Consider the following 20901-nt stretch of genomic DNA (forward strand, 5'->3'; position numbering starts at 1 on the left):
ATTCCTATGGGACCAGAGTCTTTAGGTGTTATGGCATTGGATCCCCAGTTTGGTATGGGGTATATGGAAGGCCAGAGGAGACAAAAAAGACTAACCAGGTTCTCCCCTAGAGGCACAGGCAAGGTCCTCTCTCCTGTGACTTTGGACTTCTCAAGTCTTGCTTTGGCCAAAGGATAGTCTTGTCACCTCTCCAATGTTGGGATGGGACTGGGTGTCTCTCTCTAGGCCTGGGTGCCTCCCACTCTTCCAGTGTCCCCTTCCCTGCTGTGCCCACAACAGATGATAAATGCTAAACAGCACTGGCTTGACACAGGGTGATGTGTGGCTTGCAGAAGGGCAGGAAGGAAGGGCTGATCAGGTTTGCCGGGTAGAGAACTGGCTGTCCCATGGTACCTGCCTGGCAGTTGGTCCTGACTCTGACTCCAGCCCTCACAGCCCCTCCCCAGGGACATCTGTGTCTGCTTGTCTTGGTGTGTCTCTTTGGTGCATGTCGATTCCACAGCCCCACGCTGCTTCCTCCTCTGACTGCGTTTGGCTCTATCCTCACAACTTGGCTCATCCTAACTGCTCCCCAAATCCCAGGAGAATAGGAGTATGAGAAATACAGGGACAGAGACCAATTCAGAAACAGGGAAACACATGAGAGCCAGAAGGTGACTCTGGAGACAGGACTGGAGAGGGCAGAACCAGCCAGGGAAGACCCCCAACATACAAGGAAACTCTTTAAGGAAACCTAGGGAGGAGAGGTTCCCCTCCTCTCCACTGACTCCTGCCCTTCCTTTCGCTCTCCCTGCCCCTGCTGGAATGTGTTGAGCGCTTTTATTGTTCCTAAAAATAGCCCTTCTTTACTGGGGGCTGGTGTGAGGAATCTTCTGGACAGGGTTCATCTCAGGCATGCCCCTGCCTTTGTGTTTCTCTGGGCTCCCTCACCCTGTGCAGCAATTTGCTAAAACATAAGTGTGAACCACAAGTTCCCACCCTACTGTAGAGTGACCCTGTTCCCTCAGATCCCTTTGAGGTCTGGGTTCCTAGGCTGGGAGGAGCTAATGGCAAAGCTCCCATGGCAGCTCCAGAGGGGCAGCGTGACCAGAGGACCCTGACGTCTGAGTTCTATCTCTACCCAGTCTTTTCGAATTCAGGCCCTTTGCTCAATGGGTGATGTTCACCCCTAACCCTCTTTATCCTTCTCATATTGGCACCCTTGTTCCCCCATTTCCTAAACCCCAGCATCCTCTCTTCTCTTCTGACCTTTCAGGCCGATCCCTGGTCTGGTCTTCCAGGAACCCCAGTCTGGTTCCCTAGTTCTCATCTCTACCTCCTCTCTCCCTGTTCCTTACATATAGCAGGGTAGGGGCTAGGCCTCAGGGACCTAGCACATCCTCAAGGAAACCATGGAGTTGCTGGTAAGACCTTGTAGGCTCTGGGGCCCCATGTCTTGAGTCCGTGCTCTAATTGCCCCTACAGGTCTTCCCCAAGCCTATTCTCATTTGTTCTAGGTCCATCTCCAAGAGACTCACCTCTTCCCTACCTCCATTTTTCAGCTCGGAGAACCAATCCCCAGAGAGAAGCACAGCAGAAACTGGCCAGGACCTTCGTCACTGTGCATTGATGTACAGGATCCCAGCTGGTGGGGCTCCAGGGACAAAAGCAGGCTCTCCACACACTCATCCAGCCCCACCCAGCAGCAGGCTGGCATCCAAAGCTATTTATTTGCCTTTGGAGGGCCCAGAAGCTAGAGAACAAACATCCGGATTCTGCAGAAATTCTCCCACTCACCCTCCTCATATCCTCAGGGCCTGGGAGCTAGGGCCAGGACATACCTGTGTACATGTGCACACACACACACACACACACACACACACACACTCATACAGTCCACAAACACTAGGGCTGGGTAATTGTGAGCCAGGGTCTCTGAAAGACAATGCCCTCCTCCCAGGGCCTCAGACCCTCTGGGTGATGCGAAACAAATTTGATTTTGCAAAGCATTTGAGACTATTTTGTTGTTGTTGTTACAAAACTCTGGGTACATTCATCAGAACTGGCTTTTTTTTTCTCACTATTTGGGGAGCTGAGAGCTCTTACTTTACTGGTGACCTAAGCACATGCCATCCATAATGGTGTGTCCCTAAGGACCATCACATGACCATAGCTGAATATGTCCCTTGGGTCATGAGAGAAACATCTGTGATGTGAAAGAATGTGGTCTGTGCTTCTGTGGAAGACCGTAGGAGAGCAAAGTGCATGTATCCATGCATCCCCTGTATCCATGTGGCCATGTGCATTCATGAGTGTCCAGGCTGGTATGAATACGGTCATTAAGGCTGAGTGAGTCTGGTATGTTCATGATTGGGTGGCTGTCTGGGAGATCATGAATGGCCTGGTGGCTGGTCTTGTGTTGGCATCTCCAGAGTTTCCTCGACGTCTACTGCTCACCTCCTCTATCACCTCCCTGAGATCAGGACCCACCTCTCTGCCCCAGCACATGTCACACATGCTCAACAAATGTTAAAAAACAACAGTCAAACAAACAAACAAACAAACAAACAACCTCCCTGGTTTCAGTGGTCTGATCAGCAAATAGTACCTTCCCAGAGGTAGAATCAACAAAGTTTTGCCTCAATGGACTGTAGGTGCCTGAGACCACCTTTGGGCAAGTCGAGAAAGGCATGTCTGCATGAGGAGAGAGGGCCCGGTTCCAGTCTCAGTTCCTCGGCAGTCCTTGTCTAAGAGACAATATGTATGGCTAAGATGCACTGGCCTTGGAGATAACAAGCAAATTGCAAGTCCCTTTCTTCCTGTCCCACCTTCAGGACAGCCTGGGACTAGAGGGACTCTGAGTCTGGAATTAGAATGCCACATTTCAGATGAGGTTTGAAGGACAACCCCACGCTCCCCCCATCTCCTAACTTCTAGGACTCTTCCATCTTGACCCACCATTGAACTCTCTATGGCCCAGGAAGAATATCCTACAGGAGCCATTGGGGCACAAACTGCAGCTGAGATACTGGGCCCAGTTAACTCAGCCTGGGGGCTCTGAGTCAACTCAACCCAACTTCATATATAAGGAAATAGGCCCAGAATCAGGTAGAAACTCAACCAGGGGCACCAGTGGGGAAGAAGGGGACACTCCTGAATCATAACCTCCAGCTGGGTTTTGGGTGACCCAAGCTTTGGACTCTGTTGACTCCTGAAAGAACCTGAGGGAGTGGTTAGGTCCTGGGACAGGCAGTGGACACCTATGTCCCCAGCTGTTTGTGTGAGCCTCCTACCCTTCCCTGCTTTCCCCAGCAGACCCAGATCCCCTACTGGTGTGATTAACCAAATTATGGGGTTTTTTTTCCTTCCATGAGCAAATTGCATCGGTCTTAATTGAATGAGGCCTCAGGAACCTGCGCTGGAGGCTCATGGGCTGGTGAGTACAGCAGGAGTCTGGGAGAAAGGAATGCAGGGACAAATAGAAGCCACAACACTGAGCCAGGGACAGGAGAAAGTGAACAGGGAAAGACAAAAGGGCTGAGGCATGAGAGCACTTCTCTCACAGGTGCTCCCATGGGAGCACATCTCTCACAGGTGGCCCTATGGATGCTCCCATCAGCTAAATGCCTCAAGGTCTAGGGTTGAGGAGGAGACACCCCAAGAGGCAGAACCTTCACCCGGTATGAGAGACTGCATCCTATAATACCATCAACAACCTTATGTGGTACTTGGGGGAACTGAGGCTCACCAAATAAAATGACGAGCTTCAGTCAGAACCTACAGCACTGCCCTTGGTCAGCTCGGTCAGCTTCTGAAGGCTTATTCCAGGGTGAGGCAGCCTCCCCTGTGATTCATTCCCGGGTATCTGAAGAAGGGAGGGTTCCTCACACCTGGTCGAAGACAGTATTTCTAACCCAGTTGAGAATGTCTCTTGTCCATGCTACAATGTCCATCCCCCCGTCCTATGTCAGCAAGTATGACTGTGACTGACCCCAGACACAGTCACTCACAAATCATCTTCAGTCCCTCTCACTCCCACACAGAGTTATGCCCAGTGCCACACACATCACCCCAAGATATCACACATGGACACAGTCACTGTGACCTTCTCACAGCAGGTCCCACACAGTCGATGACACGGGGTTGCTCCAGTGTCCACAGTGTTCCACCTTGACTGTCACACAATGATTCGTTCCTGTCACCTCCACTCGGGATGTCTCACATTCTCTGTATCACACATCCTATCGGGCCATTGTCACACCCTGTCACAGCTCTAGGATGGGCTTCCATGCTGGCTCTGTGTGTCATATTGTTTCATTTCAATACAACCTCCTGCCCCCAAATAAATAAATGAATACATAAATAAATAAGTAAGTAAAGGAATAAAGGAATAAATGTGATTTGAGAGTAGCAGGTAGAACTCGGTAGAAGGGTTGAGGAGGGGAAGATAGCATCTAAGTTAAATGAAGTAAAATAAAAATGTTTCAGTAAAATGACCCATAGGATGAGAGGAAAAATACTTGCAAATCTTGTATCTAATAAAGGTTTAACACATAAGGAAATCCTATGACCCAAGAGCCACAGGAAGCAAAACAATCCAACCTAAAGCATGAACAAAGGACGTGAGTAGACGTTTCCCTAGAGAAGTCACACACAAGACACACAGAAAGGATGGCCATCTGGAAGGATGTGCAATAGCTCTAATCTTTTAGAAAAGAAAAGCAAACCACAGCCAGAGGCCACGTTACACCCATTCTGAAGGCTGTTATCTGAGAAATCCAGAAAACAGTAAGGGATGGCTAAGGGATGGAGAGACAGACACCCTTATACACCACAGGCAGGACTAGAAAAAGATGCAGATGCTTCAAGATACTGTATGGCCACTTCAAAAACCAGTAACAACTAAAACACAGCCAAGTGTGCCAGTGCACACCTGTAACTCAGTGGGCTAAGGCAAGAAGACCATGCATTCAAGGCCGTTTTGGGACAAATGGCAAAAAAACAGGCCTTCAAACAGGTTGGTGCTTGCCACCAACCCTGAGTTAATTCCTGCCATCCACATGGTAGAGGACAGAACTGACCCCTGCAAGCTGTCTTCTGACCTCCACATGTGTGCCATGGTGTATATACAACACACATAAGCACATGTACACATGCACATAAACTAAATAAAAGGTAATTTTTTTAAGAAACTAAAATAAAGAGAGAAAAAAAACATAAAAACCAAATGTGGATTATTACCATATGGCCCAGCAAGAATGATTATTGATATATACCCAAGATCATTGAGGGCAGAGTATTGAAGGTATTGAAGGCATCTTAGAGCGCGTAGCTGGTAAAGTGCTTGCCCAGTATGAGGATCTACATTTGATCCTTCCACACTGGAAAAAAAATGTACAGTAGCCTGCTCCTATAATACTAGTCCCAGGGAGCCAGAGACAGGAGGAACGCTGGGCTCGCTCACCAGACAGCCAGGCTGGATGAGGGCCACGGTCAGTGAGAGACTGTTGAAAGAGCTAATGTAGAGAGTGGCTGATGATAACCTGAGGATAGCCTCTGGCTTCCAGGCAGATCCTGCATGCAGAGTCTGTTCTGTGTTCAGTGGTGACATACCCACTACAGCCAAATGGTGGAAATGACACGAGTGGCCATTGGTGGGCAAACAGATGAGCAAGAATGTGTGTACTGGAATCAGTTGACCATAAGAGGAAGAAAGTCTTGTCATGTGTTCCAACACGGATGGACCTCAAGGACAATGTGTTCAGTGACAGAAAGCCAGTCCTCAAAAGACAAACACTGCGTGATTCCGATTAGATGAGGCCCCTTGAGACTAGAAAGTGGGAAGGAGTGGGCCGGGGTGGGCAGAAGGCTTTTTCACAGGTAGATTTTGTTTGGGAGATAAAAAAAATTTAGAACTTGGTTCAGAAACATTGTAAACAATTTTGTTTGTTTGTTTGTTTGTTTGTTTTTGAGACAGGGTTTCTCTGTGTTGCCCTGATGGCCCTGGAACTCACTCTGTAGACCATACTGGCCTCAAACACAGAGATCCACCCACCTTTGCTTCCCCAGTGTGAATGTATTTAAGGGCAGAAAAGTCTCCTGTGTATATTTTACCTCAAGGAAATAGTTTTTCAACCTAACCAAAGAAAATTGAAAACAAAAATGAAGAGAGGCTACAAAGTTAAGGAGAGTAAATGTGAGCTGCACATGACTAGGTCATGACCAGTGTCGAGCCTGGGTGACTGGTCATGACCAGTGTCGAGCCTGGGTGACTGGTCATGACCAGTGTCGAGCCTGGGTGACTGGACAGCGTATTGTAGCTTTATGGTATTGTGCTTAAAGCATTTTTATTTGGGGGCAGATATAGTGGTAAATACACTTAATCCCAGCACTCAGGAAAAAGAGGCAGAGGAGGGAGAATCCATGTAAGTTTGAGGCCAGCCTGGTCTATGTAGTGAGTTCCAGGTCATCCATGGCTACATCATGAGATCCTGTCTCAAAAAAGAATAAAATAGGAAGTTCCACAATAAAAATGTCTCATCTTCCTTGGCCCCACCTTCTGTCTAGCAACCCTAGCCCTCCTCTGCAGAGGTGAGTCTCAGTGGTCATGCCTGCGTGCAGGATCTGCCTGGAAGCCAGAGGCTATCCTCAGGTTATCATCAGCCACTCTCTACATTAGCTCTTTCAACAGTCTCTCACTGACTGTGACCCTCATCCAGCCTGGCTGTCTGGTGAGCAAGCCCAGCGTTCCTCCTGTCTCTGGCTCCCCGGGACTAGTATTATAGGAGCAGGCTGCTGTACATTTTTTTTTCCAGTGTGGAAGGATCAAATGTAGATCCTCATACTGGGCAAGCACTTTACCAGCTAAGCGGTCTTGCCAGCCCACTTCAGGGGTTCTTATTAGCCTCTCACGCCCACACGACGGCACAGGCTCTGCCTTCTCTCTCACCTTCAAAGTCATCAACGAGTTCAATCATTTCAGCCTGCAACCCTCTCAAAGGCTTGTTCAGTTCTCAGGAGGCTCACACGGGCCTGCCTAGTTCCCTGCTGTGCTACTCGACTCACCACGATACAGGAAGCCCTCAGAGGCATCTTTCCAACTGCCTCTTGTACTGTGCTACTTCCCCGTCTCCTCCCACAACACAGTCACACTCGGCATTGTGGGTTCACCTTTCATTTTGTCATGACCACTACACATCACATGTGCGACGCCAGGCTGAGGGTTATGAGCATCATAGCCATCTTCACACACCCCTGATGTCACCCCCGATGTCACCTCCTGTCACATCCTTGTTCACACATTCAGCTTTAGCATATCATATTCTTGGGGCACACATTGGACCTCACAGTTCAGTGTCAAGACCCTCGAGCCACAAGCTCAGGACCACAACTTATTACCACGCAGTGTCATTTCCCCATGTTTATGTATTTGATTCTCACCACGTCACACCTGTTATGTATCCATCATTATCCTCAGAGTCAACACACAAGGTCCCTACTGTCTCACACACTTAGTAGCTCAGTGTCACACAAGCAGTATTCAGTAACTCATTTGGTCTCTACACAGAATCCCATAATCATGGTCTTATATTTAGTAGTATCATATGTCACAGGCCCAATGTCCACACCCCTTAGAATACCCATTGTCCCACCACCCATGTTCTCAGTGTCACCAAAGCAGCACCCACACCCACCCCTTTGCCAGGCATAGTCACAGAGCTGCTGCCTCGTGTCAACACTGTTTCCTGTTGTTGTGCTCAGAGGCCTCAGCTGAGGCATGTTCTTTCAGAAGTTTCCTGTTGTCAGGGTCCAGTTGGGTTGGGCCCTGTCTGGGACATATAGCCCGTAGCCAGTTGGGAAACACTTTGTGCTCCTGCTTGTTCTACATGGTTTCATGGGGCTTTTCTCAGTCTCCCCTTAACACACTCAAATTGTCCAAGTGCCTGGGCTTGGGCTGGTCCCATGAGATGGGCACAGGAGATACCCACTAGGTACCACATAGGCGCCATTGATAGAGTGCCTAGCCCTGTGCTTCCTAGTGAGACTCCTGGCAGGCTACAACATTGTCTGAACGACTTTGGACAAGACCAGCAGGCCTCAGTCTGGAAGCCTGACAAAGGAAGGAGGGCAGATGACAAAAGGTCAAAAGGTCAGAGAGTTAGAAAATCTGCCCTAGAGGAAACCACCCCTAAGGAAGGCCCCAAGAGCTGGGAAATAAGGAGGAAGAGAAAGAAAAGGCTTAGAGTTGAGGAACCAGACAGGAACAAAATGTCTTAGAGACGGGAACCTGGCAGCGCCAGGGCTGACAAGGATGAAGACAGGATGAGAGAGCAGAGGTCATTCTGTGGAATTTAGAGAAATAGGTTCCTCCCTCCCAGGCCAGAACGGTTCTGATTCAGGCTCCAGTCAGAGAACTCAGGGTACGCCTCCTCCTTCCTGGCTTTTCCTGTGGCCCTACAGACTGTCCCTCCTGGCTGCCAAGGCCCCTCACCTCTTGCCCGGGCCAACTTGCAGGAAGGACACAAGGAGGCCAACGCACACGCTCCCCACACGGCCTGAGATAAATATTTCCCGGGAAACGGAACTTGTTCTCTGAGTGTTTACAGCCAAGGGCCAAGCAGGACTGGGTGGGGGAGGGGATAGTGTTCTGCTCTCATGCTCATGCCTGGGCCCCCAGCATCTGCCCCAGCACCACTGTGGACCTGCTGTGCGTCTCTCAGCCAGTCCCTGTTGTTTTTCTGAGCTGAGTCCGGGTTCTCACGGAGCCTGGGTGTCTCTAAAACAGAGCTTGCCCACAGCCTGGCCTTATCCCAGCTTCATCTTCTCTGACACCTCTCCCTGTGCTTCGCTGATGGAAGGATCTGCCTGTGGTGGTTCCCACTGTTCTCTCATCAGTCGGGGTTTGGACAGATGGATGGGCAGACAGAGAGACAGGCTAGGATGACAGCTGAAACCTCTTCTCTGGTCCCAAGGCTCTACATGCCCCAGGCCCATGCAGCCTGACAGGTGGGCACAGACAGATGGCAGGGCCTCGGGGCCCCTGTGGATGCCAGATGCCACAGCCGACTTGTTGGCAGTCGCTCCCTCAGGGGCCACAGGGCAGCACTGAGGCCACTTGCTACTGATGTGAGAATTCAGGAAGAAGCCGGAACAGCTGGCAGGAGGAGTGCTTGATCAGGAATGTTCAACTAGGCCTGGCAAAGAGCCTCCGGTGTGGCTCTTCCTGCTCACACCAGCATCCAGGACCTGTGCTCCACCGACCTGTGGTCCTGTCCTATTGCTCACCTGTGCTCACTCAAGCCTTTCTCCTCCACAGCACTCCTGATCCTGCTTAGCATGGCTCCCAGATCTGCCCACTGTGAACCAGTGCATGGGCCCCTCCTACAACACTGGAGCCTCTACTTCACTCCCTAGCTCTCAAACCACACCTTCCCACCTCCTGGGAACCTTCTCACCTCCTGGGAATGCCCCTTAGGGCTGAATTTCAGACACTTCTATCTGGATGTTCCTGGTCCTTGACACCCTTCATTGGTTCTGTCGGGAGCTGACCACATGGATTCTGACAGCCGAGCTGATCTCTGGCCTTGACTCTCTCCATCCTTCATAGTTCCAAGAATGTCTTCATGAAGTCTTTCAGAAGCCTCATGACTGCCCTAATCCACCAACTGAGCCTCCTTCTTACCTATTCCAACCCTATGCGCAAGTATGCTCATTAGTGAGAGACGCTTTGTTAAGCATCTACTGTATACCAGGCCCAACTGAACCCTAGAGCAATGACAGTCAGGTGTTTTCAGTAACTTGAGAGGAGATCTACAACCCAGTAACTATGTGACGTAACAAGTCGCCCAATGGTACGTGCAGGGAAACTTCGAGCTCTGAGTGTCCAGGGAGGGAAGAAGATCGACTCCACCTGAGGTGGGAAACCTCACACATTCAACCTGGATGGGTCAGTATGAGCAAGTGTGGTGTGGGGCTGGGGGACTGGAAGAACTAGTGTGTGCTGAGGATGGAGCAAATCCACCAGAGTGAAGCGCTGACTGTTCAAGAACAAGACATGGATATGAGAGACGCCAGTGGGCTTGGGGAGTGGTGCCATGCCAAAGGATATAGTCTCTAAAGGCAGCCATGGGGGCACGATGACTGGACCGTGCATCGGGGAGCTTGATATAGGTACCTGTGCCTGTGCTCCATGCCCGCCTCTGTCTTAGCACCTGCTGCAGCCTTCATCCTAGCTGGAGCTTCCAGGACCCCACCTGGTCACTGCTCCCAGCTTGGAGGTATCAGCTTGGTGAGCTCAGTTCACCAGCCTGAACTGTCCTTACTGAGAATGGGCCAGGGCCTGGGTCCCAGCTGGTCAGAGGCCAGGGAGCCATCTCTAAAGAGTATGCTGAACCGGTGCCTGCTGGGTAGGAAGGGGTACTGACAGTATGGTGTCCATTGCTGCTGCTGAGCCAGTGCCAGAAGAGTGTTCCATGCCTGCAGAACTTTACAAGCCTCATTTCAGCCCCACTGTGTGCACCACCTTGTGTGCATGCTGGGGCTGGGAAGGGAGGGTAATTTAGTCCTGAGTGTAAGGATCACTGAACAAGAAAGCTCTTCCCACAACCTGCTGTGGCACAGGCCTGGGTCTGGGCCTCACATGGACCCTGCAGCTTCTCCCAGCTGCTCAGGACGTTAATGCTAATAACAGTGCATTTCTGTCCCAGTGACGGTGGGAGATCTTTTTTGTTTGTTTGGATTTTTTGTCTTTGCTTGCTTGTTTTATGTTATTTTGGGTTTTACTTTGTATCCCAGGCTGACCACTGTGCCTGATTTATGCAGTGCTCAGGACAGAACCCAGGGCCTTTGTTCTACCAAGCGCTCTGCCAACCTGAACTCTATCCATCAGGAGATCTCATCTCTGCTTACAGGTGAGGAAGATGACTTCATGCCTGCTACGGGACAGACCCAGACCAGAGCAGGCTCTCCTAAAAGGCAAAGCTGACGATGGCCATCCTTTGAGATGAGTGAAGGGTTGTGGGTAGTACAGAGCTGAGACAGTCCCAGCCTGAAATCCTTAATCAGAGTGAGAGGGTAACAGGACCCAACAGGAAAGGGAGAGAGACTGCAGCGGAGAACAAAGGCCTGATCCAGGGAGGCCTCATGGAGAGGATGCTGCCCGTGGATTGGGGAAGGGACTGGATGAGAATTGCAGACAGGAGGGCCAATGGGTGAGGAACAGAGTCTGCGCACAGAGACACTGAACCTGGAGCCAGGCTCCTTCAGCCCCCACAACCCTAGAGGGTCTCAGCTTCTCCAAATCCCTCCCCTTGTGGCTTCTTGGGTTGGTGACAAATGCAGTCTTTCCTGGCGGGTGGCCGAGGCTGCTAAGACACTGCTGGCTCCCAGGAACACCATCTGTCCCAGCTCTGGGGGGAGCTCCCACCCATGGGGAATGCCATGGCAATAAATAAATTAATAATGACGCTCTGGTCCCTTCCCCTTCCCTTGGCCAGCGCCTAGCATCAGAACCCAGTCCCACTGCAAGGCACATTCACATGTGGTCTCATGCCACAGTAGGAAAGCCATGTTGAGCCCCTGCCCCAAACCCTGGTGGGCATCTCTTTCTCAACTTAATGAATGGGCAGGGAGGTATCTAGCCTCAGCTCTACCATGACCCACCCCCAGCACCTGCTCTGAGTCTTGACTTCTCCCAAACACAGCTGTCCTTAGCTTATGCTAAGAGTTGTACAGGGTATGTGCTTGGCACCACGGGGGCTGACACTGGCAACAACTTCTTCCTCTCAGTTCTCTTGGGCACACTGACACCGGAATCAGTACACATGCACACACACACACACACACACACACACAGGCACACACCACTCTTCAATCTTCGATACCCACAGTTTATCCCCATTTTTGCTACCCATTGAACGTGGAAGTTAATTCAAGACACCCTCAAAGGCACAGTCAGAACTGGGCTGGTGCCCCTCCCATCAGTGGAGTTAAGGAATGAGAGAAACACAGTTCCCAGGCGTAGGGAGCTCATAGTGCAGGGGGCAAGCCAGGCATACACACAGAGTCACAGAATGAAGAAAGCACACAGTGGAGACAGACAACAGAATGCCCTAGCACCCAACTGCCAGGTGAAAGAGCTCAGAGGAGGAGGCGTGAGCGGGCTGGGGCTGGATTTGATGGAGAGTAGGAGGAGGCCATCCTGGAGGAGGGGGGCTACTGCAGAGCCCAGGACTGTTCAGGATGTCAGCAGCAGGTGTTTGGTGAGGCAGGAACAGACGGAAATTGTGATAGGCCAGAGCTTCAGAAGGTCAAGAGGATGGGGACCATGGGGAATGGTGAGTAGTCAGGTTAGAAAGATCCTTTTGTCATTCACAGGGAAGCCGGGACAATTGAGAGTAAGCAGCCAATGAGTGTCAGGAGGATGGACAGTGCAGGGATGGAGCTGGGAGAGGAACTCTGCAATGGACGGGGAATCCAAAGGGTGTGGAGAACCAGAGAGGAGTCAGAAATGGCTTCCAGTTGAGTTGAGGTCAGGGAGTCAGCCCTCCAGGCTGGGCACAGAGTGAGAAGAGGGGTCTCAGTGTGTGTGTGAGCCCTTAGGCTGGAGAGGGTGGGCAGGGGATGCAACTCCAACCTCCAAATCCTGCACCCCACCCCCACGCCCACCCACTCTTCCGTCCACTGAGCTCTCACCTCCAGTCGGCGGTCTCTACTCCCTGGGGGTTCTGGCTTCTGTGCAAGGGGATCCTGGCTGGCTGCAGAGACAAGAAGGCCAAGGGCTGAGGCCTAGCAGGCCTTCTCCCATTCTCCCCAGCCTGCCCTCCCATCGGACTCCAGTACACCTACAGGTAGCTATCTCCTCCAGGCAGCCCTGCCTGCTTGTGCCCGGCTCTCCCTGAAACATCTTCTTGATCCCTGGGCATCTCTGTCTCTGCTTTTTCTCGGCTCTGAGGACAGAGACACATTTTGCCTTTTTGCCTAGTGTTCCCGAGGCACAGAAATGAACACACTTCTACTCATCCTGAGGTCCCTCCATTTCTACTTCTCTCCAGGAAACCTTCTCAGTGTTTCCTAAACCTCAATTTACTTATCTGTAAAATGGGATCAGAACACCCACCTGAAGTAGTCAGTGACTCTCCAGAGTGGGCTAGGCCTTGGCGCTCAAAGTCTAGAGATACTGAAAATCCCAAGAGCTTGTGTCTTGTGTGCTAGCAGTTATCACTAATCAGGCACTGAGCCCTCTGGGCCTCGACTGGACCTCTATCCAGTTCTCTCACCACCACCTCCACTGCTCCCAGAGTGCTGCTAACAGTGCTACTGCAGGCCTGACAGACACATCAGGGACCCACTCACTTGTTCTCAGAGGCCTACCACTCAGGCAACTTGGAGAAGCCCCAGCTTCTCTGACAAGCACTGTCCTGGGCCAGCTGCAGGCTCCTGCCCTTCCCCACCTCCACCCCCAAGCATGTCCCAGCATCGGACAGGCGGTGGGATATTCTGAGCCTGGCTTCGTTCCCGTCAGCTGCTGGCCTCCATGCCAGCCTGGCGAGGGTGCAGGGACTGATTTGATTTGGCAGCTTCGGAAGCGTGTGGTGGGGACAGGGTGGGGAGAGGGGGAGGGGGACAAAACACTCATCCTCGAAAGGAAATAAACAGCCTCGAGCACAGGGTGGGGAGACACAGTCTGGCATGGGGAGAGCTAAATTCCCTGCCTGGCATCCCTCTGTTCCTACCCAGGCACTGGACACCTGCCTATGGCTATAGGAGTCTCTGGCCCTCACATGGGTGATGGGGGAGGTGACAGTAGCTGCACCTGGTGTGTGGATACTTGTGGAGTGACTGTGTCAGGTGTCTGGTTGTCTCACATGTCCCCTATGTCCGGTGGGGTTTCCTGCTTTGCTACATATTCAGCTAGTCCTGAGTGTTACTCAGGTGTCTGTGTGTAGAGCGACAGTCCAGGAGTGGTCATCTCCCTGGACAAGTGTGGCTGAGTGGCTAGACCTCTACAGGGGAACGATTATAACCCAGGGCATGACAAGGTCACCTGTGTTGGCTACTATAGGGTCTGGCATTTGTTGGCATTTGTCCCTTCCCTATCTGCAATGACCCCACTAACCCTGCCTTGTCCTGCAGGGGAAATGACGAGGGCTGAGATAAGTGTCTGACCCTAGGGGACATCCCTTTTGTGCACAAAACACTTGCCTCCTCTTCCCCACAGTCCTGAGTGCCCCCGTCTCCTAGGAGAATACAGCGAGTGGAAGTGAGGCTCTACCACCCTCAGAGACTCTGAGAGAGGGCTGCTCCTGTTCGGACACCTCATCTCTCTCTGTTCTTATCCTCTCTACTTTACCCCAAGTATGGGGAACTAGATGTGGGGAGAATCTCAGTTAGGTACTCACAGGCCTTCCCCAGTTGTAATGCTGACCACTGCCCTATCACACACTTCCCTGCCCCCATGCCTGGGAATACCCATTTACCTGCCCCCATGTTGCCCATAACCTAAGAACCTGACCTCTCAGGATTCAGTCAAAAGACTACCATGGGTTATCAAGGCTCTCCAATCTCTGACCTATGTGTCAGAGGGCACACAAAACCCTTAGTACTCAAGGGCAACAGCTCTGCCCAAGTTGCCAGGTGGGGCAGTCAGGGTGGGGTGTGGCCTGCTTGTAGAAGATGAAAAGTCTCATCTGTTAGTCTCCTCATTGTCCCACTGTCCTCTGGGGAACCTCTTGGCTTTCCCACCCAGTCACAGGAAGTTGAGTGACTCCTCTAGACAGAAGGGAGGGACCTCACTGCTGAGGTGGGCTTGGAGAGGAATAGAGATTCATGCCTCCAGTGAGGTGGAGCCCATCTGCAGGACCCCGAAGGGCTTCACACGAGATGCATGGGGGTTTACAGCAAAGAGAAGGTAGCAGCAACCAGAGCGGCCTCCTCTATGTCTGGACTAATTTTAACCTGGGAGGGGATTCGTTTGTGCTTGTGATGTCTGTGTGTCTGTATGCATGGGTACCCACCCATACCAGACATGGATGCCCAACTTGAGTCCCAAGGTCAGGGTTTGCCAAATGGAATGGCTATCTAGACATCAGAGACAGTGGAGAAGACAGGGGCCTGAGCAAAGAAGAGAGACAGAGGCTGTGGGGTAAGGCTAAGAGAAGCTAGCTGGGCTTCAGGAGGTACCTGTGTATTGTGTCTATCATGGTCAATTCTTAAACCCTGGACACCAGAGGCCGAAAGCAGTGTGCCCATGACCCAGAGGAGAAGGAGCACAGCACACAGCCTACTGTGTAACTCTAGTCAGGATCGTCCCCTCTCTGAGGCAGCCTCTTCATCAGAAGAAAAGGGTTCGACTTGATCTTCTAGGACAACCAGAAACGGAGACCTATAGGGACGGGAGAGAGTCTGGGGCTGGTGGCCAAGAGAGAGTATGAGGAAACAGGGGTGGCAGAGCAGAGAGGAAAGCCCTGCTGGGAACCACAGGAAGGCTCTCTAAGAGCCAGTCAGCTGCAGAGGGTTCCCTGCAGGGGACCCTACTCTTGAGACCCAGACAGGAGGGAGTATACAATGGAGCCTTGTGGATGACAAGAACAGCTGTCTCCCACCTGCTTTCTAGCATGTGGGAGGAGAAAGCCGGAGGGTGGCAGACAGGAACTCTGCCCTTGAACTAGAGTCCTACCTCCACTCCTGCCTCACAGGGATCCCAGGGGAAGGGAAAGGCTGGGTGGCAATGAGGTGCACCCAGGAAATCAGGGAGCTCCATTTCAGACCCGCTGGGTAATGAGACCTGGACTAGTTTTGATCTGGCAGCCCACTAGGCTGGGGAATTCTGGACATGCAGCCTTGACAGGCTGCTGCAGGGTTACCAAGGATAAGCTCTAAACGGCAACTCTTTCCAACTCTGGCCTGGGTAATGAGGCACAAGCAGGACCTGAGAGGCAGTGAGGTACTAGACAACAGGGCTGGTTTTGTGACAAACTCAGGCCAGGCCCCATCAGCTCTTCTAAGACCCTGAGCCTCAGGATAAGAACTGAGTCTGTAGGGAGTACAGAGACTATCCTCTGGTTAGTCTCTGGGTCCCCAGCCCTCACTGGCAAAGGTTCCTGCATCTCCACACCCGTGTCCAGGAAGTACTCGTGTCCTGTTTTCCCCTCAGACAGCTGTTGAGAAAGGGGGTGAGCAGGCCCCTCCTTCTGTGTTCTACATCCATCTACAGCTCTATGAAGACACCTTGGGGGCTGGGAGGAACGGTGCTCTTTGGCCATAGTCTAAGATGGCTGGGGGATGCAGGCAGCGGGTGATGGGACTGACTGCCATGCCATACAAGCTTAGAAAGTGGCGGGTCCCTCACATGAACATGTACCAAGTCTGTAGTGGCAGGGGAGAGCCCATGTGACCAGGCTAGAAGGGTCTCCCATCTCCTGATGTCAAGGCACCCCTCCTCCCCTCCTTCACTTGGGGGTGGAGCTGCCATCCCACCCCAAGCTATCTGTCTCCATTGTGTCTTGTTATGTTTTTAATAACTGAACATTGACATTAACAAGGCAGGTGGCTGCAGCTCTTCCCAGCAGCCCCATTTAGCATCATTGAATCATCAAATCATCAAATTCTAGAATCCTACATGCACAGAATGTCCGCATCTTGGGCTCCCAGAGTCCCAGCATCTTAAAGTCACAGAATGTGGGATTCACACAGCCACACACCCACCGGCCCCTGGGCTGAGAGCTGAGAGTCAAGGAAGGCTCTCATCTTCCCAGTGAGAACCCCAAGCTGACAGTCCCTCAGGAGCTGGTACTCATACAGCCCTCAGAGCTACGGGCCTCCAACTTCCTTGTTTTATAAGTGAGAAAATACAGCTCAGAGAGGAATATATCACAAAGCAAGGAACCCAGCAGTGCCCGGCCTCGAGACTGGACGATTGGACCTATACAGGTTGGTGTTTCTGACAACTGGACAGCTTTGAAATTCTGAAGACCCTTGCTTGTGCTGGGTCAGCTGCTGCCACCCTCCCAGCCGCTGTCAGGTCTCCTTTCAGCTTCTTCTCTTTCTTTTCCCTTCAATACCCTCAGCCTGTCTCCCCCACCCTCCACCCTGTGCTGTGCATGGGGGTTGCAAAGGGCTAATTCCCTCAGGGCAAAGGACAGGAAAAGCAAAATGTCTTCCTTCACCCCAGGCACCAGCTGGAAAGGAAGGGCAGGCTCCTCAAAACAGGAAGGCAGGGGCCCTGGGGGGTGGCCACATCAGAGACAGTTCACTGGAGCCTGAGTTATAAAGTCCAGGGAAGCAACAGTTTACAATTTACATGGGAAGGGTCAGGTACATTGCTCATTTTCATAAATTTACATGTATTCGCATACAGTTTTGGATTTAAAGTCTACTAATTTTTGCAGCTTGTTTTTAGTTTCTCTGGTTCCGAACACCAGTTGCCCACATACGTATTGGTGAGAGCACAGCAGCCCTGAGTAGAATCCAGGTCCCCCGTTAGCCTCGTGGCTGATGACCACCTGGGAGGTGCTTCTTGGAGGAACCAAGGTGCTCCTTGGAAGCCCAGGCTTTCATCCCCACACCATCATTGTCTCCTCTCTTGAACTCTCAGAGGCCACACAGAGCCCACCAGTCACCTCAAGCAGCCCCTTCTCCTCCCCTCCCACCTCTGTTGCTGGACTCCCTCTCCCAGCATGGCATGCTTTCCCTGACCAGGCCTCATCATCCCTAGCATGGACCACAGCAGCCTAAGCCTCAGTTTCCACTCCAGGGAGCTGCTCACAACCCACAGTCCTGACATCCAATCCTTTCTTTCAACTCCTCCCTCTTATGCCGGCTCCCTGGAAAACATCCAGAAACTTCAACATGGTTTGTAAGTCCTGAATATTTTGGATCCTGCCAGCCTCACCAGCCACGTCTCCTGTCTCCTGATGTCCCTCCCCTGCCTTGCGACCATGCAGCATGCCCACCTTGGCAGTCCAGGGTCCAGGTCCATAAGCAGAAGCATGGGGCTTGAGAGTGCCAGTCTTCTTCCCTCTGTCTGCCACCAGCAAGCCACCTCAGTTACCATCCTCCTTTCTCCAGAGCTTTCTCCAGGCTCATCCCTTGGCTCTCAGATTTGTTTCTTTCTGAAAGCTTCCCAGCTTGCTCTTCCTCTCTAACTTAGGCTGAATGAGGGCCCCAGTCGGCTCTGCCTTAGTCACACACCAGCCTCTGCCTGGGTTCCCTCTCGCCTCACCCCGGCACCTGGGTCTGAGCTACCTGTGTCAGGCTAGGTGACATAATATTGCACAGACTTGGGGACACTCATCTCTCACCTTCCTACTCACACAGCATGCACCTAAGAAGGCCTGGCAGTGTACAGAGTATTATTAGGGCAAGCAGAGCCAGGGGTGTGAGAACCCTAGGAAGTCGGGCTAAAGACTTCCAGGAGGAGAAGACAGACTACAGAAAGCATTCAGTCCAGCTGTAGAACCACCAGAACAGCCATAGGAGTAAGGACAGAATGCCCATGGCAGAGACATTGTGTTCTCAAGCCCATGAGAGTGGGTACCAGAGGAACTGGCTGAACATTCAGGGAAGGTTTCCTGGAAGAGGGGTTACTTCTTTCTTGTCTGAGACAGGAAGATGGTAGAAATGAGAAGTTGGGAGCAAGGACATGGAAGAGAAAGGTCGATATCTGCTTGTTCTCTAGTCCTGGAAGGTCAAAGTCAGAGGTGTGAGAGGGGCTGGAGGAGTTGGGATGCAGGAAAGAACGGACATAGCATGATGCTCACCCCCATGGCCAGGGCGGGCAGGCTGGCAGGCTGGCAGGCAAGAGTGCCCCAGCTGTGGCTGGGAAGCATTTCCTGTCTCTTTGCCAGGGGGGTCATTAATAATCATTTATCCGCCACAGGCAGCACAGAGGCCAGCCAAGGAACAGCATGGTGCTGGGGCCAGAGCCCAGCCTGGTGGCCAGGAGAGCTGGACAGTGGTATCGGCCCTGCCACATGCTGTGAGCCCTGCCCAGCCATCTCTTCCTCTCTGGGAATGTTAGAGGGATAAGGTTCTGGGAGGAACTCCCTGCTCAGGGCTTCAGTTTCTCTAGCTGATGGCTTGGGCTGCCAACCCTCCAGGGCAATTATGGGCATCCAATGGCAAGTAGGAGACAGACCTAGCTTGAGACATAGGAAGCCAGACCCCAGTGGACGTGGAAGGCTCCATAGAACCAAGTGCAATTTAGGCTGGGGAGCCGCTGAGAGAGGTGCCAGCTGACCCAGGCATGAGGAGGGGGCTGCTGCACACAGAAGGTAAGAAGCCCACCAAGCGATCCTAATGCTTTAAACTGTACCTATGTGGCCTAGCAGGGCCTCCGCCAATGCTTGTAGGCATTTGCATGAGTTGAGTCGTTAGGTAAGATGTCATCAAAGGACCTCAGAAGTTAGAAAGAACTAGCTAAGCAATGATGACGACCACACTTATGACAGTGACTCAGCCAAAGACAATGGATAAAAAAAGGGAGAGAAAAGCTGGAAACCAGGGATGGTGACCAGAAGCCAGGCAGCGCTGCTGGCGTAGTTGGGCAGAAGCAGCATGATTTCCCACCTCGCACTGCTTCAAGGCCCAGCTTATGCACAACTCACTTGAAGAATCTTCTAGAAGGTAATGCTGAATAAGCCCCAGCCCCTTTCTAGTTAATGGGATGGCTCTGAATGTTCCAACCTTAGGAGTCCCAAATGTTCTTTAACACCTGTTGAGAGTGCACGGAAGGGCTTTTCCAGAGCGTTCCCTGGAGAGTATGATGTGAGTCTCTATTGCCTGGGACCTCTGCCATCAGACTAAAGGATCCCCCAAAGATTGACCAGGTCAATCCTTTCTGGTAATGGTTTTTATGAGAACAGTGTCTATCTCTCCATTTGGTGTGGGGTCAACAAAGGCAAACACAGACTGAAGTCTTTCTAGTTGTCTCCCAGCCTGGTAACATAGAGAAGGGAGGAGGAGAGGGGAGCATAGAGAAATGGGGCTTTGGTATAGTACCACTGAGGTGATAATGACCCAGGAAGACAACCGAACCATCCTGGTTTGAACAGAATACTATTGTCAGGCTTGGTCAACCACAGGCGCAGTCTGCTCTGGTATTGAGGGGCACTTCCAAAGACACCAGCCAACCTCTTGGTCAGTGTAGACCCTCCCTTCTACCAAGGTTGTAGTAAACACAGTAGACTTGCTGACACGTATACAAGTAGACTTGTATCCTCTCCCCACCCTCTAAAACCTGGCCCCAAACACGGGACAAGCTAAGAGGAAAAGAACAAAGGTTCCCTGACCACAACATCACCCGCCGCCGGCCTGTCCAGTGCCTGCTCAGCAGGAAACGCAAGACAAAGGCTTTGGTCAAAGTGAGGAGGATGAAGGGCAAAGGCTAGGGGGCAGCCTGGGCTGGGAGGGCAGGCGACGGCACCTCTAGGGACTTGATTAGAAGGAAAGCGAGGACAGGAAGGCAGCTAAGCCTTCCCTGCACACATACGTCACTCCACAAACATTTATGGGGCACCTGCTGTATTCACACATGGCCAAACATAATATCCCTCTTTCCTCACACCACACACCTTATGCTCACACTCCATTGCCCAGACCTGAGCCCTGCCCCAAGGCATCCCTAATTCATCCTCTCACAGGCAAACAGCTCCCAGGGAGAAAAGATCACAGAACCCACACCTCACACTGAAAAAGTCACACGGCTTACACCCACACCCACACTTCACACCACACTCAGACTCCATCTCCCACCGTGTACCTCGTACACCTCACACTCACCTTCCTAGCCACAGATGCATGCATCCAATTAAATCACACACACACACACCACTCAGACACAGAAGCACGTGTGCAGACATATTCTGCATAATTTGCATGCTTAATGTCAGACCAAAATATCACCCATTTGTAGACACATAAAGT

At 51.8% G+C, this 20901-nt stretch overlaps 1 protein-coding gene across 2 annotated transcripts in view; it reads right to left on the reverse strand.

The window, feature by feature from the left end:
• The window catches only part of Pde2a (phosphodiesterase 2A), a 60652-nt gene that overhangs the window by 37742 nt on the left and 2009 nt on the right, over window positions 1-20901 (reverse strand). The window contains exon 2 of one of the 2 annotated variants that reach the window (XM_028770602.1): window positions 12673-12734. The exons of the other annotated variant lie outside the window; for it this stretch is intronic. Within the exon in view, the coding sequence (XP_028626435.1) occupies window positions 12673-12734 (62 nt within the window). The remainder of the gene's footprint in view (window positions 1-12672; window positions 12735-20901) is intronic. 2 annotated transcript variants of the gene reach the window in all.

The sequence above is a fragment of the Grammomys surdaster genome, unplaced genomic scaffold (genome assembly GCF_004785775.1).
Source record: "Grammomys surdaster isolate TR1022 unplaced genomic scaffold, NIH_TR_1.0 203, whole genome shotgun sequence".
Taxonomy (NCBI): domain Eukaryota; kingdom Metazoa; phylum Chordata; class Mammalia; order Rodentia; family Muridae; genus Grammomys; species Grammomys surdaster.